Source organism: Gopherus evgoodei, chromosome 1 (genome assembly GCF_007399415.2).
Source record: "Gopherus evgoodei ecotype Sinaloan lineage chromosome 1, rGopEvg1_v1.p, whole genome shotgun sequence".
Lineage (NCBI taxonomy): Eukaryota > Metazoa > Chordata > Testudines > Testudinidae > Gopherus > Gopherus evgoodei.
In genome coordinates, this window is record NC_044322.1 from 23,024,099 (window position 1) to 23,051,778 (window position 27,680).

At 41.0% G+C, this 27,680-nt stretch overlaps 1 protein-coding gene across 1 annotated transcript in view; it reads left to right on the forward strand.

Annotated features, from left to right (window-relative positions):
* The window catches only part of DEUP1 (deuterosome assembly protein 1), an 84,303-nt gene that overhangs the window by 52,479 nt on the left and 4,144 nt on the right, over nt 1-27,680 (forward strand). Inside the window, 1 exon segment of the mRNA XM_030559318.1 lies at nt 24,218-24,509. Coding sequence (XP_030415178.1) covers nt 24,218-24,509 — 292 coding nt within the window.

The following is a 27,680-nucleotide window of genomic DNA, read 5'->3' on the forward strand; positions in this document are numbered from 1 at the left end:
CTAGTATGCCCTGTTATAATAAAGGAATCACGTCACCATTAAAATAAAATGTGGCCATCATTAGGGTGACAGGGTGGCAGCCAAAGGGCAGCTACCACATAGTATTTTGCACAACAGTGAACGTAGTTGAAAATGCACTAAGGGAAAATCTTTTCTCTTAGAGAGTACCATGAGATTATTATTACTTATTATTTATGTAACGCTTCTGTTGGGTGCCATCGACAGCACCAAGAGCTCTGTTCCATATCTAGGGGCTTCTCTTAACATTACAAAACCAAATTGTCTTGGGCCTCCATTCAGAAATTTGGGAAAACTAAACACCACCCCTGGGTGCCTCTAAGAGGCAATGTTTCCCCACTTGCAAGCACTGAGTCTGTGGATAAGAAAAGAAAACTTTATTAAGAGCGGAGGGATACACAGCATTAACTTGGGAAAGCACCACCACAACAACTGAGAAGTAAGTAAACAATAAAGTAATTAATTAACTAAAGCACCCTCCTCACAGGATCTTGGGCAGCAGTTCTTTGCCTCAGTTTCCCACCTTGTGATGTGAAAGTCCAATGGATAAATATCCCTTAAACACAGCATTTCCGTTTTCCCTCCACTGGACCCCACTGATGGTTTGTTGTCTGAGGTTAGTGAAGTGCTGCATTCCAAGGGTGAATTCAGGTGGGACAACCTCCCAGCCCACCGTTGAGGGCTGGCAGAGTGATGATACTGACTCTGCTCACCGGTGTTGCTGCCACCTCTGTCACTACTTGCAGTCATTGCCTTCTATTGCTTCTTGCCAGCAGTCACTGGCACTGTTCGCCACTGTCACTCCACTAGTCCATTTGTAATTTCAGCTCTTAGTGATTTCACAGGGTAGTAGGCAACCTCACTGGGACTGCCTCCTAAGCATTATATTTTGTCACAATACTGTCCACACTACGAGGTCTAAGGCTCAGGGCCTACCCCAGCTTATCAGAAATCTCAGCTCTAGCAGTCACATAGAAGGAACAAAGACTCACAACTGAGTCTGATCAGCTCTGTCTAAACCATAGAGAGGGAAGGTCAAATGGTTTAGTACCCTTTAAACAAGTCCACACAACCAGATAAAAACTCCTGTCCACAGCCATCTCTTTCACTTGGATTTGGCATCACTACCACTCACTTAGCGAGTGAATTTAGGGTGATCCTCCTCAGTTAAGGCATATTAAATATAGTTCTACTGCTCTTTACTCATACAATAAGGATAATGACATTACATTACCCCTGCATCCAAGACTAAAGTTAATTTTAACCCAGACCAGCCAAAACTGATCACTTGGCAGAGCAGGCTGGTCTGCTGATCACCTAGGCAAAGTAGGTGTGTCCTTGAAAATAAGGTCTGCACCTGAAGTCTTTCTCCCCAGTTCATCAATTAATGGCAGGGGAGAGCTCATTCAGACAACTATGTTTAAATTGTGATAGCACCTAGGAGCCCCAGTCATGACTATGCCCCCTTGTGTTAGGCACTGTACAAACACAGAACAAAAATATGGTCCTTGCCCCAAAGAGTTTACAATCTAAAGATCTTTAATGACAGACAGACCAGACAAGAGCACAGTTTTTAAGGATTCAGCAGAAAAACACACAAATTAAACTCTATAAAACTTGGTTTATGCTTATCAGATGGTTTAAGAACTGTATTTATATTTCTTGAATTTTAATCTTAGTGGGTCTAGTTTTTTCTAAATACGGGAAAGTTGTGGCTTTCAGTCTCTGGAATGCTGTGATATTGGAGCACTTCGTGTGCTTTAGAAGGAAGCATGATAACTATGGTGGTCCTAATGCCTCTGGGGGCATTGGAGGAGTCTGCTGAGGAAAGAGGTGGTCTCCCCTGCCTATATTTTTATATTGACATCAATGAGACTACTCACATATTTACAGTTAAGCAAATGCTTAAATGCTTTGCTGGATTCAGGCCAGAGTATATAATGCCATGTGGGATCATAATGAGGAAGTATATTCTTTGTGCAGGTAATGATGTACTTTGTTGAATCTATTATCATAATTTGTAAGAGGAGTCTTTTTATGTCTTTTAAATAGTAACAGTTGAATGTAACAGTTGAATTACACAGTTTGTATACTTCTAGCAAGCCACACAGACTAAATAGATGAGGTGCTTTTTCCCCACCAAAAAGCAGCATTTAGCATAAACTGAGATTAACACCAGACAGCTACTTATAACCCTGTAACCCTTCTGCCCCTCTGAGTTGGCAGCAACAAGGGCCGGGTTCAGTATCCAGAGGTTCCGTTTCAGTAACACAATGCATAACCGGTTCGAGCCCCCACCCAGTGACCTGGGACACTCACATACCACACCCCCGTGGGCGCCTCTAGGAGGCAATACTTCCCCTCTTGCAAGCACGGAGTCTGAGTGTAGCAAAATCTTTTTAATATAGGAAGGAATCAATGCGGCATCCCATTGGAGAAACACCACAAACAGGGTTATAACACAAACCATAAACAAAAACCCACCTCCAAGTACGTTTGGCATTGTCCTTTTTCCCCTTAGGGTTTTAAGTCTAATCACCCCAAAGTCCAACAACCCAAAAGTCTCTGGTCAATGCCACCCCAGAGTTCAAGAGTTATCTGTAGAGGTCCCTCCCCCCAGCCTGGGTAGAAAGGGGCACCTTACGTGGTCTGGGCCAACTGCCCTGCCTCTCCGTGGGTTCTGCTTCCGCCTTCTCCACGAACTGCTCCGCTTTACCAGCTGCTCCACTCTGCTCCTCCAGCCGTCCTCAGGAACTGCTCCGCTCCACCAGCTGCTCTGCTCCATGAGCTGCTCTGCAAAACTGCTCAGCTCCGCTCGCTCTGTGGGCCGCTCCACTCGTCCCACAGCTACTCCGCTCTGCCAGCCGCTCTGCTGCCACCAGCTGTCCCATGATCCGCGCCAGCCGTCCCCACAACTGCTCCACTCCACCAGCTGCTCTGTTCCACAGTATAACTTCAGGCTCCCCCACTAGTTAGCACAGTACTCAGTGCTCTCAGCTCAGTCATTTCAGCTCTTTCGTGATTTCAACTCTTAGTGATCTCAGGTCTTAGTGGGGAGCCCCAGTGCTAGTGCACCATTAGCCCAAAGTGCATTCAGCTCAGTAACCTGTATTTAGATTCTTCAGGGAATAAAAAAAATCAACTCTGACATTCCACAGTGGAGAGAGGAGGGGGTGGAACTGGTGCTTCTGGCTCCACAAGGAGCCTGCACCACCAGACACAGATACCTGTCCCCAACCTCTCTCAGTTCACTGGGTTTTGGAACCCATGTCCCTTGTCTAGCAAGTACCACCCAACTGAGGGTGAGTCATTTGTCACCAAGCAGTCCCACCGCTCAGCAGTCTGGGATAGGGTAGGCGTGCCTATGCAAATACACTCTGACATTCTTTCCACCAGATGTCAGGGTAGAGCTTATCCTGACTCTGCTTACAACCCAAAGAACCAAGTAGAAAGAAACAATCAATTACCAGCCCAACCATTGCTGATTTTGTTAGGAGAGTCAAAATCCTACTCACTCTATACAAACAGTCCAATGTCTACACAATCATAAACTCTTACCGGGGAAGTTAAGTGTCTGTAAGTTGCAAAGTTCATTAATTGATTAAATCCTCATATCCATATTATTTTACTATCTTTTCACTTCTCCGTAACTTTTCTCGGGATGAAGTAACAGCATAGTCTGAAAATACAATATTTTTGAGTCTGTATGTGACTCATCTCTGCCAAATGGAAACTATTGTGTTGTTTCCGTGTTCTGTAAAGGGCTGTTTGTATTGGTAGCCTTTTCTTCAATCATGTGGCTCAAATCACGACAGCAAGATCTGAAGCTTGTCATAGTCTTATCTTAGTTTACTATTAGTATCAGTATTGTTTTTGGTATTTTTATTAAAAACTGTATTGATAGTCATAAATATTGCATTTTGTAACGGGCCCAGCTCCATCCTTGTCCCGTGCAGAAATCGCACAGACTCCACTAGGTGTGCTCTTAGTGACACTTTATTTCTATTTCTCTTCTCCAGTATCACCACAGACCCCGTGCTCCCACCTATTTACAGTGTTTGCTGAGTTTTATGCTCACTGAGTAGCATCTGCAAGGAACAGAGATCTTCCTACTCTGGGACCACTGCATTGCCAGGCTCAGCTAGCCCTGTTTCTCCCACCCACCCCTTCTTGCACTTCCTTCCTATGCCTCTTTTATCAGGGCCAGCTGAATGTTTACCCCACCCAGCCCATCACCTTGATTAGATAATTACTCCCATTCAGCTTCTCCTGGGACACTAATTAGCCTCCAAGTGATCAGAGTATAGGCTCACCTACTTACTCCCTGGAGAAAGACATTCTTAGTATGCTTTATGATTCATATGTCAATGTACATTACTGTACCAAGTAGCTTGCAGTATTGTGCAGGATCTGGATATAAAATATTAAAATAATCTATAGCTCTCCAACTGCAAAACACCCATACTTATTAGTCAAATGAAGGTCATGTTAACAACAATTCTCTCCTTTCCTAAAATTCTCCTTTCATACAATTCCTCATCCCCTCAAACATTTAGAAAGCTCTGCTGAGATCCTTTACATATCATCCACTAATGTTTTACTCCTCTTTCATTAAAATCATAATGCAAGACATTGGCTGGGGAGTATCAGAGGTGCTAAATTACTTTTGTATTTATTCTAAGATATTAATATGGATACAAAATTTGCATAAAACATTTTTCATACATTTTTGTTTTTTTCTATAAGACAGCCTTTTACAAATGAAATATACTGTAAATGTTTATTAGTAATGGAGACTGATATTTGTATGTGTGGTCTTGCCCATTTTTCCTTTGAGGATGTTCTTGATGGAATTAAATGCACACCATCCTGCCCGAATCCTTCGCGAGAATTCTCCGTTCCTGTCTTGGCGCATATTAACTTCTTGGCCCAAACATACATACTGTTACACTTCTTCAATTTCTTCTCGTGTTACCTCTATTCGGGCTTTTCGTAAGACATCTGATCACATGTATTTCGTTTTGCAGCAGTTCATTTTCAGACTGACCTGACTGCTTTTCTTATTGAGTCTCCATAGCATGCTTTGCAGTTGGTTAGTGCTTTCAGCAATTAGTATGATGTTGTCTGCGAATCTGAGATGAGATAATTGTTCTCCATTTATATTAACACCACTCTTCCAATTGATCTTGTTCCTGACCATTTCAAGGTAGGTGTTAAATAGTTTTGGTGAAATTGTATCTCCTTGCTTTATGCTTTTCTGGATTGGGATGCGGAGTGGAGTTTTGAAGAGAGTAATGTCTGTTGTACATCCAGTATTCACTTCCTTCAACAAACTGAGGTACTGCGTATTAATGCCCTCCTCTGTGAGCGCCTTTAATATTGCATTGAACTTGACGCTATCGAAGGCCTTTTCATAGTCAATGAAAGCAATGCACAGCGGGAGTTTGTATTACCTCGCTGGCTACTGGTAAATATATGGTCAATCGTGCTAAAATTTCTTCTAAACCCTGCCTGCTCTCTCGGTTGTTGTTCATCCAGACTCTGTGAGAGTTGGTTCATTATCACCTTTGTAAAGAGTTTAAAGATATGAGAGATCAGGCATATAGGGCGATCCTCCTTTTTGTACAGCAAGATAGTATTCGACTCCTTCCAACTTGATGGTATTTTTCCTTCTTGGAGATACTGACTGAATTTTAAAGCAAGGGCCTTCCAATGTTTTTCGCCTCCTGCAGAAATCATTTCTGACGTTATTCCATCTTTGCCTGGAGCTATTCCCTTCTTCATCTGGTGTAGTGCGCTTCGTACTTTGCTGACGATTATTGGGCGGACACATTCTTTTGACTCTTGGAGCGTTGAGAGAGGGACGTTGATTCTTGCTTTGAACAGTTCTGTATAGAAGTCCTTGCAGACCTCCTCCATCCCTGCTCTGTCAATTACTGTCTCTCCATCCTTGTTCTTCAATGCTGTTACACCAGTGATTTCCCTAGACCCCCCCCCCAGAGGGGTGTACACCCCCCTGAATTTCCCCAACACCCTCCCTAGTTTTGTGAGCTAGTTACATACCAATTTAGTGACTGTTTGGAAATCTGAATTAAAACTGAAACATTAATAAACACTTAAAAGCTTATACAGTGTATGATAAAATATGTGTATCTGAAAAAGTATACTAGATTTGAAAAGTATAAACATAGACTAGCTTCCTTGCTTCTTTATACAGCTGTTTTTTTTTCTACGTCAGTGCATTCATGATGTTGGCCAACCTTATGATATCAAATGATGATTTGTAAGCAAAGTCTAACAGCTAGTGATGACCTGGGGCTGTGGGGCCAGATTATATTTACATTCACACCTAATCTACCTAGGTATCCTGCAAACAGAGCTGTGTTGTCCAAGTGATAGATTTTGGCTGCGGTTGGGTTACAAACCACTTGAATGTGGCGGCGGGGGGTGGGGGGGATGAAATGTTGTTCTTATTGTATGAATAAAGGGCAGTAGAACTGTACTTAGCCTGTGATGATTTGAAGGCATCAAGAGAGAGGGTGGGGATCTGTCCCTCTCCACTGTTTAAAGACAGAGCTGATTAGGCTCCATAGGTAGTCTTTTATTCTGTTAAGTGACCACTGCAGCTGAAATCACTGACAATCAGGTCTAAGAGCTTAGTCCTGTTGTGGGGATAGTGTTTTTGTGGAAGAGACAGCCCAGACTGCACTAGCAGCGAGGTTCCCCCAATGAGAGCTCAGCTGAAATGACTGAGAGCTGGTGGAACCTCAAGAGACCAACTCGCAGAGGTCACAGGGGCAGGTGGCAGCAGAGGGTGACTGCGCAGGGCCATTGGCAACAGAATGGTGGAGTGAACGGTGGCACAACAAACAGCCGTGGCCAGAGCAAACAGTGAGCAGCTGGAGGAACGAGCAAGGTGCCTTCTTGTCCCCCACCTGGAAGGTGTACTCATGTGAAAGCACCTCTGAACTCTGAGTGTACTCTCCACTGACCAAGGACAACACCGGTGAGTGGGGTGCGGGGGAGGGAAAAGTTAAATAAACATTTGTTTGTTAGATTATATTTTAGTCACTTTGCTCCAGAATGCTAGATTTGTGACTGGGAATGGAAAGTTATATAAATATGTTTCCTAGTAGGCCAAGATTTTTAAAATGCTTTATTTGCCAAGGTTGTTATCTCACATTGTTGCTATCTTGGGAGGTCATTATGTTGGGGAGTTTCTGTACTAAACATTTTTATTAATATAATTAATTTTTACATAAGAATGGTCATACTGGGTCAGACCAATGGTCCATATAGCCCAGTACCCTGTCTTACAACAGTGGTCAAGGCCAGGTGTCCCAGAGGGAATGAACAGAACAGGTAATCATCCAGTGACCATCCCCTGTTGCCCATTCCCAGCTTCTGGAAAACAAGCTAGGGACAGTCAGAGCATGGTGTTGCATCTGTCCCCATCTTGGCTAATAGCCACAGATGGACCTATTCTCCAGGAATTTATCTAGTTCTTTTTATAATCCTGTTATAGTTTTGGTCTTCACAGCGTCCTCTGGCAAAGAGTTCCCTGGGTTGACTTTATATTGTGTGAAGAAGTACTCCCTTTTGTTTTTTTAAAACCTGCTGCCTATTAATTTCATTGAGTGACTGCTAGTTCTTGTATTATGTGAAGGATTAAATAAAATTTCCTTATTCACTTTCTTCGCACCAGTCAAGATTTTGTAGATCTCTATCATATCCCCATTAGTCATCTCTTTTCTAAGCTGAAAATTCCCAGTCATTTTAAACTCTCCTCCTGTTTCATACCCCTGATCATTTTAGTGGCCCATCTCTGTACCTTTTCCAGTTCCAATATATATATTTTTAGGATGAGTGACCAGATCTGCAAACACTATTCAAGGTGTGAGCGTACCATGGATTTATATAGAGGCAGTATGATATTTTCTGTCTTATTATCTATCCCTTTCTTAATGATTCCCAACATTGTTTGCTTTTGTGACTGCTGCCGCACATTGAGTGGATGTTCTCAGAGAACTATCCACAATGACTCCAAGATCTCTTTCATGAGTGTTAACAGCTAATTCAGATGCCATCATTTTATATGTATAGTTGAGATTGCTTTCCAATGTGCATTACTTTGCATTTATCAACATTGAATTTCATTTTGTTGCCCAGTCACCCAGTTTTGTGAGATCCCTTTGTAGCTCTTCGCAGTCTGCCTGGGACTTAACTATCTTGAATAGTTCTGTATCATGTGCAAATTTTGCCACCTCACTGTTTACCCATTTTTCCAGATGAATATGTTGAACAGTACTGGTCCCAGTACTGACCCCTCAAGGAAACCACTATTTATCTCTCTCCATTCTGACACCTATAATTTATTCCTACCCTTTGTTTCCCATCTTTTAACCAGTTACTGATCCATGAGAGGACTGCCCTCTTACCCTATGATGGCTTACTTTTCAAAAGTCAATTTAAATTAAATACTTTTTTTTTAAATGTATATTTTTTTAGAAATCTAGACCTGTTATGTGCTTTGGTGTAACTTGTATTATTCTTATGTTAAATTTGCATAATCCTAACAAAACATTTACTTTATTCATATCTCTTTTATTTATCTCATTGGTCCTGACACCCCCCCCCGTAAATTCGAATACCCCCCCCTAATTTCAATTCCTGGGGAAACCACTGTGTTACACTCAATCTATACTGCGCCAATTCCCGCTTGCATGTCCTGAGGCTCTTGTGTGATTCAGCTGTTCTAAAGAGCTTTTCTTTCTGGAAGTTTTCAAAGTCGTCCTTCAGTTTTTGCCTTATAAGCTTGCACAGAATGGAGTACTCAAGGTTGTTATCCGAGCTCCTTTTCATATTTCTCCGCTTCTCTAACAAGCTTTTCGTTTAGTTCAAGATTCTTCCCTTTGCTTTCTTCATCTTTTCAATTTCAGCTGCTTTTATGCAACGTCTCAGCTTGTCAGCAAAGATATTATAGTCCTCATCATGCTTTTCTGTCTGGCTCCAGTCAAACCCAGAAATCACTTTCTTCAGCTTTGCTTCATCAAAAATACTATTATAAATATTATAAATATTTTGGAATTTTTTCTACATTTTCATATTGATTTCATTTACAACACAGAATACAAAGTGTACAGTGCTCACTTTATATTATTTTGATTATAAATATTTGCACTGTTATAAAGATAAACAAAATAAATAGTATTTTTCAGTTCACCTCATACAAGTACTGTAGTGCAATCAATCTCTTTATGAAAGTGCAACTTACAAATGTAGAATTATTATGTTGCTTTATTTCTAGTGGCTATGTAAAAAAATGTAAAACTTTAGGGCCTACAAGTCCAGTCAGTCCTACTTCTTGTTTAGCCAGTCGCTAAGACAAACAAGTTTGTTTACATTTACAAGAGATAATGCTGCCCACTTCTTATTTACGTCACCTGAAAGTGAGAACAGGTGTTTCTGTGGCACTGTTGTAGCCAGTGTTGCAAGGTATTTACTTGCAAGATATGCTAAACATTCATATGCACCTTCATGCTTCGGCCACCAGAAAGGCAATTCCTTAAGGTATGGTGGGCAATTTGTTAACAAGAAAATGGGTTCATCCCTAATAAGGTTTATGAGTACTCAGTGCAAAGAAATATTAGCTGTTAAAGCCCTGTGTAGCAGAAGTGAAGTATTTATGAGTCTTGACCATCAAAAGATACCTGGGTATCAAGAGGGCCTTCCTCTCTCTGCCTAAGTTCAGGCATAAGACACTCATCTATGTACAAGGCAAGTAATTTTTTTTAATGGCTTATTCCCAGCTGATATCTGATCCTTTCCTACTCCTGAGACAGCATGTAGGTGTCTCTATAGCAGTAGGGATGGACAAATGCTCACAGACCTTTTGCAGTTGGATAGCTGCATATATAGGCAGCTGTTGGGTATAAGAGAAGGTGGGATGCTGTGACACTTCCCAAGGGTACCTAGGGTGTGAGGCACCTTGCTAGCAGCTGCCCTTAGCGGGAGAAAGCCTTGTTTGTGTCTTCCAGGGTTCAGTTCCCTGACTCCACCAGCCACAGGCAACAAAAGCACTCCCCTCTCAGCCCACGCAGCCTTGGCTGTCCCTCATCAGGCAAGCAATAGGCACACTCCAATCTCCCAACACTCCCCCTGGAATGACCAGGCCTATGCTTACAGAATTCAGAGATACACTACTCCCAGTGCAATAACGCATCCAACTTACCACTTTCATATCTGCTTGACTCACAGCACTTAGATTTGTTTACAGAGAAAACAAGTAAAAGTTTATTTTTCAAAGAACAGATATTCTAGAAGAAGCAAGTAGAATTAATGGAAACAAATAGTTATGTATAAAATAAAACCATAACTTGTTTTCTAGAATTTAAACTTAACTAACAAGTCTCTTAAAGGATAGCTCATCCAAAGTTTTTCTCCCAGTGTTAAACAGCCAGACTGGTTGTGATCTTCCATCCATAAGAACAGCCAGCTAGCAGCTTGTCCCCTAGGTAGATGTACCTTTGCACCCCCGGAAATAGTTCCATTGTTTTCACTTGTGAACAGGATAACCCCTGCTGCTTATTTTTGCCTGTAATAATCTCTTGGAGAGAGTCTTCAATCACTTGATTAGCATTTTGCTCAGATTGTAAATATGTATTCATTGTGAAGGACAGGATACTTAGTTTACATATAGCATACAGGTAGATAAGCATTTCCTGCCTAAAAGAAACTTGTTTATCACCTTAAGAGCATAATTTTCAGTATAGATATATAACTCCTTACATATTATCTGTACGCATATTTTGCAGTGTGTGACATAGGTTTTCAGTATAGATGTTACGTGACACATTCCCTTCACATACACAACTCCTCCTCTGGTATGTCAGGTTTTATTATTATTACATCGCCAGAAGTGCCCATGGCAGGGCTCAAAAGGCCTCAGAAATTTTTGAGGCATAACTTCCTTTGTTACACAATGTCAGTTATGGAATTAAACTCTAGTTATGCATGGACAGGTTTATTTATTGTCATAATTATATCAATAGTTTCCCAACAGATCCACATAAAGGACCTTTTATCTTACTTTTTTGCATTTGATAATATCAGTTACCCCATTCAGTACATCTGAGTCAAATTGTTACCCCTTTCTGGATGACTGCAGGAATTTGATAAGAAATAATACCCTAGACATTTCCTACTAGTGTTCTGTATTGTTTGTTTAGATATACAAAAAGTTGAATATAGCATATTTTAACTGATTTTTTTAAACCTTGTTTTGTATTCTGTTTGTGTTATTCTTTTGCTACTCACTTTGCAAAATAGTACAGGCTATGTTAATACTGCCTGATAAAACAACACGGTGGGGGCATATACAAACCAAGATGAGAGGTAAACTGCTCTGCAGGAGATTATCTTAATAAGCAGTTAGAACTACAACTCCTGCTGCATAGCCTTGTGTCCTGCCAGTTTCATTTGTTGGAAGCTTCATTAAATGCATTTTAATGCCTTGTCTGCTTTTGGTGTTCTTCAGTGACCTGGTTTTTAAAAGAAACAGCATTTCAGATGTCCTGAATAAATTATCAAGTTAAACTCCATATTAAGGGGAAAATAGTGAATGCAGACGCAGAAAAAAAGCATATTGTAAAAGTATCTATAGTTCTCAATTCATTTTAGCCAGTGAAGTACTGAATTACTCCAAAATATGTAATAAACATTAAATTGAAAAATAAAAGACAATTAAAGTAGTTAATTAAAAGAAAAATAAACTACTTACTATCATACTTTATTCAGTATAGCAAAGTAAAAATGAATGGAAAGATAAAAATTGTGATTTTACCAATTTGAAGAACCTGTGCAACAGCAAAATTCCAGGAAGTAAAGATTTGAATAATTGGCAGCCACAGATATTATATGGTTTAGGTTTTCTGAACCTGTATATTTAATTCTTGGCTACTTCTACTTTCTAAAAGTTATACTAGTGCAATATAATAATACATTTGTCTAATTATCCTCTTATATTCTTCAGCCTAAAATTTCCCTTTCAAAGTGAATGTACTGTTGTTGCTATTTTTAATCATAACATTTACAATATATTGTTTCTGGTTGCACCAACTGTATGCTAGCCACTATAAAAGGAGGTATGGTAATTTTCTAAAAGAGCTTTAAATATTTTTAGAATTTTATTTTCTTACTTATCAGAGGGATAGCCGTGTTAGTTTGGCTCTGTAAAAAGCAACAGAGTCCTGTAGCACCTTATAGACTAACAAATGTATGGGAGCATAAGCTTTCATGGGTGAATACCCACTTCGTCAGACACATGCGTCTGACGAAGTGGGTATTCACCCACGAAAGCTTATGCTCCCATACATTTGTTAGTCTATAAGGTGCCACAGGACTCTCTTTTCTTTTACTTATTGCTCAGGAGAATCTTAGTGTTAGAGGCAATAGAAGAACCGAGGTACTTTATAGAACTTTTATTTTATAACCATCTGAGATTTGTTAAATGTTATTCCAAACTGTGAGTGCTGATCTTTCTCTCATGATGGAAATCTAAAAAGTACCTGTGAATAAAATATAACTGTAATTCTAATTAGCTTTGTTAAGAACTTCAAAGTGAGACCCTCCCCAAATCTTTGATAAAACTCAGATATATACCTACAGAATTTCCCTTCATTCATTAATCTTGTAATTTAATCAAAAACCAATCCAATTTTTCTGGCATGATTTGTTGTTTATGCTTCCACTACCCTTAATAGAGGGGGAGAAAACCCACTAATTGTTTCTCTATTTTATTAGAGATTAAAGTTAGATTTAATGGATGGTGATTGCCAGGATCTGTTTGTTTGTTTGTTTTTTGAAGATGAAGACTGCACACAAGCACAGCAGTGTATACTATTTAAAGTTATTGTAATGTAATTTGGGATACTTTGAGAAAGAAATGTGTTCCACTTTTTATAAGATACTTAAATATTCATTGGGTCAGACAGAGAAAAACTCTATAGCCCAGTGGGTGGGATAGTCACATGGAAGACCCAGGTTCCAGTCCCTGCTCCAATCAAATTTTAGTATTTTATACAAAGTGGAATAGCTTCAATAGGAGGGAGAGCGAGAGCAAAGCCCACTGCTGAATATCCTATAGCCTGATTGTTAGGGAACTCACCTTAGAAGTGGGAGATCTGGTTTTCAAGTCTCTGCTCCAAATCAGGCAGAGTGGGTACTTGAATCTGGGTCTCACATTTTCTATGTGAGTGCGCTAACCATTTGGATTTTAAGAAATAAGGAGGATAGCTTCTCCTCAGTTTTTTGTGGAAAAAGGTCTGATTTGGCTTAGGCACCTAACTCCAGGAGAGGGCTTATAGTTGTAAATCCTGAGTGCACAAGGGCACTTCCCTCCAGCCCAAAGTTAAGAGACTAACTCCCTTTGAGGAATAGGGCTTACGCCACACCCCTCTCATTGGCATTTCCTACTGGCTAGTTTAGGCAGCTCTCTGCTCAGCCTGCTGGTTTATGTAAATTCTTTTCTTAGATTCCAAATTTTTCCAATGCATTTATGGTAGCTTGCGAACCTAACTCGGGGCTGTGGATTCCACTAGGTGCCAGGAAGCCTAAAAGTTGGATGTTGTGGGAATATCTACACTGCAATAAAAGACCCATGACATCAAGTCTTAGAGCCCAGGTCAATTTACTCAGGCTTGCAGGGCTTGGGCTGTAAAGCTAAAAATAGCAATATAGGCACTCTGACCTGGGCTGGAGCCCAGGCTCTGAAATCCAGCAAGGTGGTAGGGTCTCAGAGCCTGGGCTCCAGTCCAAGCAGGGATGGCCTACACTGCTATTTTTAACCCCTCAGCCCAAGTCCCATGAACCCAAGTCAGTTGACCCAGGCTCTGATAATTGGTACGACGTGTTTTTCTTTGCAGTATAGATATACCCTGTAATGCTGAGTCTATTGCTCTTATTGTGTATTTAGAGCTTAGGAGACTAAGAGCCATATTTTCAAAAGTATTTAGGCACTTAAAGATGCAGATAGCACTCTAGGACTATATTTTCAAAGGTATTGAGATACATGAAGGTCCAGATACACCTAAGAACAAAAGAACTGCCATCCTGAGTTAGACCAATGGTCCATCTAGCTCAGTATAATGTCTCTGACAGTGGCCAGTACCACAGCTTCATTGGGAGAATGTACAGAACAAGACAATTTTGGAGAGATCCACCCCTGTTTTTTTCTCCAAGCTTCTGGCAGTCAGAGGTTTAGGGTTGCCCCAAGCATGCGGACTGTGACAGGGCTTGGGTGGCCAGGCGGCCTAGTGGTTAGATCGTCAGGCTCTCAGATGCCAGCTGGGCTGAGTACTCTTAGTCCTTAAGGCTGAGCGGGTGGTAGGGGGACCCGGGCCTTCCCTCTCCCCCAGGTCCTAGCTCAGGGCCCTGTGTATATCAAGCTCTGGACAGTTGGTATCTCTCCTGGTGGACAGTCAGAATCTGCTGTCCTGGACTAGTTCTTACAAGTCCCTCACAGCTACTCTCTGCCATCCCAGGAAAAGAAGTTGGCATTCAGGTGGGCTCTTCTAGTCCAGTATTGAATGTGGAAGGAAAAGGGATAGAGGGAGAGGTACCACTTCATAATTCAGGGGTTCCTATCATTCATGGCATGTAGCCATTGGAGAGGGGCATGGTCGGTGACTAGAGTGAAGTGAGTGCCCAGAAGGTAATCGCATAGTGAATCCATAGCCCATTTTACTGCCAGTACCTCTTTTTCAATTACAAAGTGAGCCTTCTCCTTTGGTAATAGTTTCCAGCTAATGTACAGAATGGGTGTTCATCACCTACTACTTCCTGGGATAAAACTGCTACTGTGCCCACATCCGAAGCATCCATCTGTAGCAGGAACTCCTTGGTGAAGTCAGGGCTATATAGAACAGGTTCTTGGCAGAACTGGACTTTCAGGGTTTGAAAGCCTCCTCCCAGGCTCTGGTCCACTGGATCTGTTTTGGGCTCTTATTCTTGAGAATATCGGAAAGAGGGGCTGCAATGGTTGAGAACCCTAGAGTAAATCAGTGATAGTATCTGGCCAGTCCTAAAAAATGGTATAATTGTTTCTTCGAGAAAGGTGGGGGGCACACCTGGAGGGCCTTAACCTTGCTGACCAGAGTCGTACTGTGCTTTTTCCCAAAGTATACCTGATGTAGGTGGTTTCATCCTTGCAAGGTGACATTTAGCGGGATTTGCCATCTGGCCGACCTCCTTGAGAGATTGCAATACAGTTGTCACATGTTTTAGGTGGTCCTGCCAGTCTTGACTGTAGATAACAACATTGTCTACGTATGCAGCAGCATACTGGCTGTGGAGCTGGAGGCATCTCTCCATTAGCCTTTGGAATGTGGCAGCGGCCCCATGCAATCTGAAGGGCATTGTCTGGAACTGAAGAGCCGAAAGGGGGTAGAGAAAGGGGATCGGCCAATACCCTTTTGCTAAATCCAGAGTGGTGATGTATTCTGGCTTCCCTAGCTGGTCAAGTAGTTTATAAATGTGAGGTATCAGGTACATGTAAAATTTTGATACTGCATTCACCTTTAGGAAATCGGTGCAAAATCAGGTAATCCCATCAGATTTAGGGACCAGCACTACAGGGCTTTTCCAGTTAAAAAACGTATTCTTGAACACCTTCGGCTTTGAGGCCTTGACAGCCTGTGGGCCTAATTCAGGCTCTGGTGGGTAAGAAGTTATTAGTAGGCTTTCTTGGGCTTTCCACAGTTTTAAAATGTTCATGTGGTAGATTTGTTATACCTTCTGCTTGTTGGGTTGTCTGATTTCATAGTTCACCTGTCCTATGTGTCGGATCACCTCATACGCCCCTGCCAGTGGGCTAAAGAGCTGTATCAGAGCTGGGCAATAACAAAGTACCTGATCACTAGGCTCAAACTGCTGGAGGAGAGCCCATTTATTGTAGGCTGCTTCCTGAGTGCTTTGGGCATGTAGGAGGTTCTCCCTGACAAATGAGCCTAAAGATTCAAGAGATGACTGCTCTTCTAACATTTCCCAAATGAGGTCCAAAATCTCTCATGGTTGCCATCGATATAAGAGCTCAAATGGTGAGAAGCCAGTGGAAGACTGGGGAGCTTCTCACATCACAAATAGAAGAGGAGAAACTAACTGGTTCCAGTGTCAGACATCCATAAGGATGAACCTTCAGAGCATCTTTTTTAGTGTTCTGTTAAAGCGCTCCATTTACTTGATTTTCAGTAAATGGCAAAATTGCTTCATCAAGTTTGTTCCTTGATCTGTTAAGATCTCCTGTAGCATCCCAACTCAAGTGAAGATTTTCATAAATTCTGTGGCAACAGTTTTGATGTTCATGGAGCGTAATGGTACAGCTTCTGGGTACCAGGTTGCGTAGTCCATTACAACTAAAATGAACTGGTATCCTGTAGCGCTCTTCTCCAGTGGGCCAACTATGTTGATTCCAATCCACTCAAAGGGTATACTCATAAGCAGGAGGTGAATCAAGGAGGCTTTCTCAGTTGGTCAAGAGCAGTGAGCTGACACTCCAGGCATGAGGCACAGAAATCCAGCACATCTTTGTAGACCCCAGGCCAAAAAAAATGGGCCAGAATCCAAGCTAGTGCCCTTCCCTGGTGCATGGTGAAGGGTATCGCATGGGCCAGTTGCATAATCTCCTTCCAGTAGGGTCGGGGCACCAAAAGCTGATTCCAAACCTCCTCAGTTTCTCAGTCGTTCTCTGTGCATTATAGATGGTCACCCTGAATCTCAAAGTGTGGGAACAGTCCCATTCGATGGGATTCGACAGATTCCCCATTTATTGCCGCCACTTGAGTATTCCCAGCTCATTGTGTTGTCTGCCTGTTGCTCTTCCATGAAGTTGGAGAACTGAATCAGAATCTCTGACTCAGGTAATGGAGGGGGCTCCTCATCTGGTTGAGATGGGGTTTGGTCTTGCTGGGTTGGCACTGAAGAACAGGAAGTCCCCTCACCTGCAAGTATAGCATGGCAGGACTAGCTGAACCCAAAGGTTTTCTTTAACCCTTGCTATGCCAGCTGGTAGTTTCTCTGCTTCATCACAGGGACTTATACTGAAACTATCCTCCATTAACATATCTAAGGGTATGTCTACACTACCTGCCGGATAGGCAGGTAGTGATCAATCTATTGGGGACTGATTTATCATGCCTAGTGTAGACATGATAAAATCAATCCCTGATCGCTCTGCCGTTGACTCCGGAACTCCACCGTGGTGAGAGGTGGAATCGGAGTCGACGGGGGAGCAGCAGTGGTCAACTCACCGCCATCCTCACAGCCAGTTAAATCGACCTAAGATATGCTGACTTCAGCTACACTATTTGTGTAGCTGAAGTTGCGTATCTTAGGTCAACTCCCCCCCATTGTAGTCCTAACCTAAGTTTTTTTTGAACACAGTTATATTTTTGGCCATCGCTTTTGGCAGTGAATTCCACAGATATTGTATGAAAAAGTATTTCCTCTTGTTCGTATTAAACCTGGTGCCTTTTAATTTCATCAGAGAACCCCAGTTTTTGTATTGTGGGAAACAGGGGTGTTGGAATAATTTGTATAGTGGGGATGCTGAGAGCCACTGAACCAAACTAAACCCTGTATGTGATGGAAACCACTTCAAGCCAGGAAGTGCGGCAGCACCCCTAGTACCTATATTTCTAGCACTTTTGGTGGGAAAGGGTAAATAGCACTTCTCTATTCACTTTCTCCACACCATTCATGATTTTATTGACCTCTAGCATATTCCCCCCCCTTAATCAATTCTTTTCTATGCTGAACAGCCCAAATCTTTTTAGTCTCTCCTATTATGGACACCACGCTACCCTTGACCATCATTGTGGCCCTTCTCTGAACTCTTTCCAGTTCCACTACATCCTTTTTGATATGGGGTAACCAGAACTGCACACAGTATTTAAGGTCATGTTAATGGGCACTATAGGGAGAGAAATCAAAATTGAAGAAAAGAAACTTGAGAAGGTGGACAATTTTACATATCTTGGAAGGACCATCAGCCAAGATGGTACTAGTTCCAAGGAAATAATAAGAATCAGGAAGGCAAAGACTGCATTTGGAATACTCAAAAACATCTGGCAACTCAAAAACATCTCCCTCAGGACAAAACTGAATGTGTACAAAACAATTGTTATTGCCATCACAACATATAGCAGTGAGACATGGCAACTTACCAAGAACGATACGCAAAAAGCTGGATGCATTTCACCACAAATGTCTTAAGAATACTGGGAATAACATACAGAGATAGGAAGACAAATGAAGAAGTCAGAAAAATTACTCGACAAGGTACTCTCTCACAAATACTCTACAAAAGAAGACATCAGTGGCTGGGACATGTGCTGACTTACTAAATACCAGAACACTTACCAAATACTGCTCTTGAATGGAAGCCAGAAAATGCAAAAAGAAAGAGGGGAAGACCACGAATAACATGGAAACAAACAGTTTTGAACGACATCAAGCACCTCAACATGAAACGGGAAAGTTTGGAGAGAAGGGTAGTTGACAAGCAAGGATAGCAAATGTGGGTAGCCCAATGTGCAGCAAAGCATGGGATGGACTAAGGTCTAAGGTAATACCATGGATTAAAGTGGCATTATAATATTTTAAGTGCCAAGGCACCTAATTCACATTGAAACCAATGGTAGTTAGGCTCTAAGCACTTCTGAAAATCCCACAAGCATCTGCATCTTTAGGAGCCAAAAACTCCTTTGAAAATATGGCCTTTAGGCACTTTTGTAGTGTAAGAGGCAATGAAAGAACCCAGTGGGCATATAGACCTGTGGTTTTTTATAACCATAACATCTCAGAACAGAAATCTAAACAGGTCTAAACAAATACTTCAAAATAAAATATAACTAATTCTAATTAACAGTGTTAAGCACTTGGAAGTGTGACCAATTTTGACATTCTAGAAGAGTTTTTTGGTTACTTCTTTGTGCCCCACTTTCACTAGAATTTCAAAATGCAAAGAACAATAGGTGACATGAGCACCTTTCTGTGATCGGTTTGTAACTGAGGTCACTTTAGTTAGCATGTCAACAAAGGGGGGGGAGGGGCAGTACCCTGAATTAGTGCCTGTTTATGCTTTTGTGTTGGTGCAGTGCAGTGTCAGGTTTGAAGGAGCCAGAACTTTGTAGTTGTTGCACATGAAAGTAGAGAACATATTTGCATGAGCTAAGGGATTTAGGGCTTCTGTGGCTGGCCAAAAATTTCTTAGAGTAGGTCATGAAGCTACTAAGATATGTGATGGCTCTTTAACTGGTAAATCTTGGGTCTGGTTTTCAAGAAGTAAAGGGCCCACGTGTTTACAATTTAAAGTCTAATTTACATATCAGTTGCCATAAATGCATGCACAAACTGGGAACTTGTGTTTACAAATATGATAATTGTCCATGCAAATCAAATATGCAAATTCCACATGTATTTTGTATGCACATTAACATACCAGACTTTTTGAAAATCAGGTCCATTGTATGTTTCTAATTTTGTGTTCCCAAACAGGGAACTACATCAACATTTTCCCAGACAACTAGAATTAAATTTTCAATCATCAGATGTATGCAGATGAACCAGACAATTGTTGCTGATTTATTATGAGGCTAGGACATGTTTTATTTTATTATGAACATAAACTATGTTATTTCTGTTTTAATTTGCTCTTTTGTTTCCATGGTAATTATGACATAGGAGAAACAGCAAAAATATATATATTTTTAGATAGTAAAAATAGAAACATGTGGTGCTGCTGGTGGGTTTCTTACTTTTAAGTAGTAATTTCTAGATGCCATGCTGGATTTTTTTGTTTGGTTTGGGGGTTTTGTTTGTTTGGTTTTGCTATTTGTATTCATAATTCTGGCATAATGGAAAATGAGCCTTCATTCAAGTGTATTCTTTAATGCTTTCAGCCATACCACCATGATTTATATTTCCACCAGAACCTCAGGGATAAGCCTGGTCAGTAGCTAAATGGGAGACCCCCAGGGAAATCCAGGATGTTGCAGGAAGTGATATTAGTGATTTAGGAGGTGGGATTCTTCTGTATCAGTTTTTAGCCAATGTCTGAATGTTAGGGGCATTACTCTACTGTCTTTCAGCTGAGACATATAACCAAAATATGACCACTTGTGGGCATTAAAGATCCCTTGGTTCTGTTTCTTAAGAGTCAAATGTTAACTTTGGAAAACAGTCTAGGGGCTTGATTCTGTATTATTGATGTCACTAGGGGTCTTGTAATCAGGGGCAGCTCCAGGCCCTGCATGCCAAGCGCGTGCCTGGAGTGGCAAGCCACGGGGGGTGCTCTGCTGGTCGCCGCAAGGTCGGAAGGCAGGTTGCCTTCGGCGGCATGCCTGCAGAGGGTCCGCTGGTCCCGCGGCTTCGGCAGACCTCCTGCAGGCGTGCCGCCGAATCCACGGGACCAGGGACCTCCCGCAGGCAAGCCACCGAAGGCAACCTGCCTGCCGTGCTTGGGGCAGCAAAATACCTAGAGCCGCCCCTGCTTGTAATTGATTTCAGTAGGAACAGTATCAAGCTATAAATTACAGTTTGGGTTATTACATTTTGCCTATGTAAATTTCCCTTGCAGTTTCAGTTGGATGGGGGTTACTTTGTGTCCACCAAAACAATAAAGTTATGCCTGTGCTGTATGTGTATATATTAATGATTCCATCCTAGACCAAATGATAATACAAATAATAAGCAAAATGCAAAAACTTGATGAATGGTTAACCTGCACCTTTTCAGAATTTGACTTGCCTGTATAAACAAACAGTCATGTTTTCACAATTTTTCAGATCTTTTCATACCTTTAATCTTGTATTAAAATTAGAACTCTGTTTTTATACATTATGGTAGATTGAATTGGCAGAAATTTAGGTCAAAATGATCAAACATGAATGTCTAAAGTTAGGATACAAAATCCATAATAAGGCACCTAAATATAGATGGCCTGTTTTTCAAAGTTAGTGTGCAGCATAGATCCATTGACTTCAGTGGAGACTGGGGTTGCTAAGCACCTTTGAAAAATGATACCATCTATATTTAGGTACGTAAATATTTTTTGTTTTTACTATCTTAAAAAATATTATAACTGTGGACCCACAGGTTTGGAAATGTTGGCCTTTGTGAAGTAAATTTCCATATAAATCAGTAATAACTATTATTAAATACATAGAGAATCAGGTTTGAAAAACAGAACACAGAGACCTTTGCTGTGGACTTTTCGAGGAAATTACTTTAAAAAAGGTCAAAACACAAAATGAGCATGTCATAAACAGATAAGTAAGAGTTAATAGAACAGAAGTACTTCATGTCTGTTTTGCCTGTAAAGGGTTAACAAGTTCAGTGAGCCTGGCTGTCACCTGACCAGAGGACCAATCAGGGAACAGGATACTTTCAAATCTTGAGGGAGGAAAGTTGTGTGTGCTCTGTTAGTTTTTGTTTGTTGTTCTCTCTGGGTTCTGAGAGTGACCAGACGTGCAACCAGGTTTCTCTCCAATCTCCCTGATACAGGTTCTTATAGATTCAAAATAGTAAGTACTAGGTGATAAGGTGAGTTAGGCTTATGTTTGTTTTCTTTATTTGCAAATTTGTATTTTGCTGAAAGGATTTTAATTTGTACTTGTATACTTAGGCTGGGAGGGTATTCTCAGTGTCTATAGCTGAAAGACCCTATACCTATTCCATTTTAAATTTACAAAGATAAAGAAAAAACAGTAAAAATTCTTTAATTAAAAGCTTTTCTTGCTTAAGAACCTGATTGTTTTTTACTCTGGTGAGACCCCAGGGGACTGGGTCTGGATTCACCAGGGAGTTGGTGGGGGGGAAGGAGGGAAGGAGGAGAGAAAGGTTAATTTTCTCTCTGTGTTAGGATTACTTTCTCTCTCAGGGAGAGTCTGGGAGGGGGAGAGAGAAGGAGGAGGGAAGGTGCATTTTCCTCTCTGTTTTAAGATTCAAGGAGTTTGAATCACAGGTATCTTCCAGGGTAACCCAGGGAGGGGAAGCCTGGGAGAGGCAACGGTGAAGGAAAGGGTTTACTTTCCTTGTGTTAAGATCCAAAGGGACTGGGTCTTGGGGGTCTCTGGGCAAGGTTTTAGGGGGACCAGAGTGTACTAGGCACTGGAATTCCTGGTTGGTGGCAGCGCTAAAAGTACTAAGCTGATAACTGAGCTTAGAGGAATTCATGCTGGTACCCCATCTTTTGGACGCTAAGGTTCAGAGTGGGGAATTGTACCATGACAGAGCAATTCCATGCCAGCTCTCATCACTGTAGAGGCTTCTTCACTGTGCCCTTAATCCAAAACAGGACTAAATAGGCTTTAAAATGGTGGGTTGGGGAGGATTTATTCTGTGCTCCAAAGAACAAACTGTATCTATTCAGTGAGCGGTAAGGAGTAAAGTGGAAAATTCTGCTAAAGGTAGAGTGAACATTAGATGACTTTGAGGTCTTACTTTCAGAGTATCTCATCTTGGATTGGATTATAATTACAGCATTCCAAACCTTCTGCACCTGAGTATTATATTCTGCTTATTTTAATCCCAACTTCATTTGTAATTAGAGAAGATATTCTTCATTACTTCTTTGAGGTGGCCTTTACATATTCCCACTTGTGGGATGCTCCCTCCCCCCACAACTCCAGCACCAGTGAACTATCTAAAAAGTATTTAAAAAGTTCCTAGTATTACTGCATAGACACCGCCTCACAGCATCAAATATTCAAAATGAGATTATACAAGGTCTGTGTGATCTCTAACTGTCTCAATTCCTTCCTTTCTGCACCTAGCTATGGGAACAGGGACCTTCACTCCATGCTTGGAGACTATTTTTTTAAGTCAACTTCCTTTGTACTGGGTAATGTTGTGCTCTTTTGAACACTTGTCAGATTTTACCACAGAAGTGTTGGTATTTCAGTGAGAGATAAAATAATAATTGTCAAAGTTTGTATACTAGTATATTATATTAGTAAAATGCTTTGGGATCCTTTGGGATTTAAGTTGGTATATAAATTTAGGATTGCTATAGTATTTAATTAAAGTAGTTATTGAGTACTCCATGTTACCTACAAAAGCAGAACCCTTCTTTGTAATAAGCTCAGACTTTAATACAATGGTGGAAACATTTACCACTACGAAAAGTATTCTAAGAGAAAAACCTGCTATGTAAGAAAAAATGAGGTTATCGGATTTTTCTGTTTTTCATACTTTGGTACATATTACAAATAAAGATACAACTGGAAATTATTCTAATTAAGAAAGCATGTGTATAAGTAAGAAGAAATCAAAACCGTGTGCTATTTCTCAGTATGTTTTTAACAGTTGCTTAGACATCTACCAGGAGAATTTGTTTGCAATGGGTAGCAAATAGATTTCTTTTCTTATACAACAGTTAATTACAATAGTTATTACTTGACTGATCTTCAGGTAGATAAAAAATGTATGATTTCACATCTACTATGGATTACACAGTCAATAGGTCCAAAAGATTATGGAGCACCATAATACTGTACTTGAAGGATTCTTGAATCAGCTTGAAGTTCTTCAGTTATTATTGTTAGAGAAAGAAATACCCCTGTTCAGTTTAAATATGTATTTAATGTTTCTTCTTTTCGCATTCTTGTTTTGACCCTGCACTCACTGAAGTCAATGGAAAAGCTTCCTATTGAGTTTAATGATGCAGGATCAGGGGCTCCACATGCTAAAGCTTTAATTTGATTTATTAAAAGTATCAGTTCTAAATCCTAGGCACCTGCATGTATTTACATCCATACGACATTTGAATGGATCAAAATCCACTAACCAAAACACCATAAATAAGGTCTCCCCTTCCTATCTCTCTTACACTCTCATATTGTAGCTCGTTGTATCAGTTAAAGCGTGAGAAAATATAGATGTTAGCAGGCCTGCAGGTCAACTACATTGGACTGTATCAGACCAAGGTGGGGAATAAATTTCAGAGATTAATGTCATTCTCTGAAAGTGCCATGCCCACTACTATTTTAAGCTGATTTAAACTTATCCATCATGGAACTCATACATGAAGCAGTTTGAAAAGCAAAGAGGACAAAATTATATTAACAGAAACCATGGCCTAACCACTATGTTTCATAGTTTAACTGGTCTTCATATTTTGAAAACATTATTTTTATTATTTTAGAACTTTCCAAAATAAAACTGAATGGCAAATCAAACCTATGCAATCTACTATCTATGACCTCTGCAGAAACCAAAATCATATTCTACATGGTCAAGGTGATATCATCAGTACTAAAAGTGGCAGCAGTTTACCATCTCAGAGACTTAGCAGAGATCATGACCAGAAACTAGATGGTAAATCTCCATCACCACCAATGTTATATCCTTCACACTACAACAGCCCATTTCCTGAAAAGCATAGGTGTGATGTTTTACTGAGCCATGTGTACAGTGTGGAAGAAGTCAACCCAGTGGTGAGTAGTTATTTTACTTTAAATACAGAGGTGGCCAAAGTTCAGTCTATAGGCCAAATGTGATTCATGGATTCCTATAATATAGTTTACATTTGCTGTTATGGTATATTTCATGCAGAGCCATACTTCAGTGTTAATGGTGATGGTGGTTATCATCCGCTATTATGAAAATAAGGTATGAGATTCAGGCTTTTAGCAAGTTGCCAATATGGCCTTCAGCTGGGGCACCCTGCTTTAACAACTCTATCACAGTAAATTCATAACGACTCTAATAAGGACCCTAATGTGCTGTTAGAAAAATAAAATTTCTTTAGAAGTAGATTAATGGATTAAATGAAAGGAATCTGTGTACCTGTTATTCTATGTGTAAACTATTGTATCCAAACATGAAGGAGAAAATCCTGAATGTTGTAATCTCTATTTTTCTTAAAGGGAAAGAGTAAAATTATAGCATTCTCAGTCCTCTCCATGTCACTCTTTACAGTAGGGTGTTACCCATCTCCATGGCAACTGGGGGCAGACAACGTCTTTGCTGCAAGCCTGAATTTAGGAGTACCTATCAAGAAGAATAGCCCAGAATTCTCGGCCTCCAAACTGCACGTGCTGCAGACTCCAGGGCTCCCTTTGTAGCAGAACTTTTGCAGAGAGAGAGTGTGTGTGCGTGTGTCTCAATTTCTTCATTGGCTTTAGTTTTTTTGTCCTTTTTTGTCCTTCCATTTTGTTAAATGGAAAAAAAAATATTCTTTTGGCTCTCTGAAATGGATTTGAAGGACAGCACCTTTCCTCCCTGTCTCCCTTCACAGTAAATGGCAGACAAGGACAACAGGCCAAAGGGAAACTAGCTCCCAGCCAGCACATGGGTTAGGTCCATGTTCTGACAATTGAGCAGACCATTTGTAAGCTGCTTTCATTGAAACCAGGCCAGTATCTGTGGCATGGGTCATAGAGTAAGTTTTTCAAAACCCATGCAGGCCCCCATACCCCATCCTCCCCTAGTCATAGGGCTCCTATTTCAACAACTTGTAGATGAAGAAGGAAAGCTTCACTGGAGCCTCCTGACTCTTGCAGGAGGGCAAGTTCTCCCCAGGAGGAAAAATTTCTGCTCCCAGACAGCCTGTAGGCAAGGTCTATGCCAAGGTGCTTGAGAGGACCACAAAACATGCCCTCTTCCTATAAGCAATTTTACCTGTAAGGCCTCAGCTGCCATGAAAAATTAGATTAAATGACCCTTGTGATCCTGTCTAATCTTATGGTTCTATACCAGCTCCTGTGACCTTTCTAATACTGATGGGTAATTTGCCTTCAGTGGCTCCAGCTCATTCCTCATTTTGTGCAGTTAGTCCCTAGTCAGCACTGATCCAGCAGCAGGTAGCATGGGGTGAAGTGATTTAGATCCTCTACTCTGGTAGATAGGCCTCCCTCCTCTCCCCTTCCAATCTACAAGGGTGCCACAGGAGGTCATAAAATGGCCACTATTTTCCTTAAGGAAATATGCAGGATACATGCCTGTAGACTTTCCTTACAATCTCCCAGGAATAGCACTCTCCCCTTCATGGGGCCCCTCCCACCTTTTCCCAGGGATTTTTGACCTAGGGACTGGTGAAGTATCTTAGCATTTAAAAGGACAGCATAAGAACATAAGAATGGTCATACTGGGTCAGACCAAAGGTCCATCTAGCCCAGTATCCTGTCTTCCACCAATGGCCAATACCAGATGCTCCAGAGAGAAAGAACAGAACAGGTGATCATCAAGCGATCCATTCCCTGTCACCCATTCCCAGCTTCTGGGAAACAGAGGCTGGGCACACCTTCCCTGTCCATCTTGGCTAATAGCCATTGATGGACCTATGCTCCATGAACTTAGCTAGTTGTTTTTGAACGCTGTTATAGTCTTGGCCTTCACAACATCCTCTGGCAAGAAGTTCCACAAGTTGACTGGGCGTTGGGTGAAAAAATACTTCCTTTTGTTTTAAACCTGCTGCCTATTAATTTCATTTGGTGACCTGGAGTTCTTGTGTTATGATAAGGAGTAAACAAACTTCCTTCTTTACTTTCTTCACACCAGTCATGATTTTATTGGCCTCTATCATATCCCCTCCCCCTCATTAGTTGTCTCTTTTCCAAGCTGAAAAGTCCCAGTCTCTCCTCATATGGCAGTTGTTCCATACCCCTAATCATTTTTGTTGCCCTTTTCTGAACCTTTTCCAATTCCAATATATCTTTTTTGAGATGGGGCGACTACATCTGCATGCAGTATTCAAGGGGTGGGCGTACCATGGATTTATATAGAGACAATATGATATTTTCTGTCTTATCTATCCCTGTCTTAATGATTCCCAACATTCTGTTAGCTTTTTTCACTGCCGCTGCACATTGAATGGATGTTTTCAGAGAATTCTCCACAATGACTCCAAGATCTCTTTCTTGAGTGGTAACAGCTAATTTAGACCCCAATGTTTTATACGTATAGCTGGGATTATGTTTTCCAATGTGCCTTACTTTGCATTTATCAACATTGAATTTCATCTGCCATTTTGTTGCCCATTCACTCAGTTTTGTGAGATCCTTTTGTAGCTCTTCACAGTCTGCCTGGGACTTAACTATCTTGAGTAGTTTTGTATCATCTGCAGTTTTTGCCACCTCACTGTTTACCCCTTTTTCCAGATCATTTATGAATATGTTAAATAGGACTGGGCCCCGTACAGATCCCTGGGACACACCACTATTTACCTCTCTCTATTCTGAAAACTGACATTTATTCCTACCCTTTGTTTCTATCTTTCAACCAGTTACCAATCCATGAGAGGACCTTCCCTCTTATCCCATGACAGCTTACTCTGCTTAAGAGTCTTTGGTGAGGGACCTTGTCAAAGGGTTTCTGAACATCTAAGTACACTATATCCACTAGATCCCTCTTGTCCACATGTTTGTTGACCCCCCTCAAAGAATTCTAGTAGCTTGGTGAGGCATGATTTCCCTTTACAAAAACCATCTTTACTCTTCGCCAACAAATTATGTTCATCTATGTTTCTGACAATTTTGTTCTTTACTATCATTTCAGCCATTTGCTCGGTACTGAAGTCAGGCTTACCAGCCTGTAATTGCTGGGATCACCTCTGGAGCCGTTTTTAAAAATTGGCGTCACATTAGCTATCCTCCAGTCATTTGGTA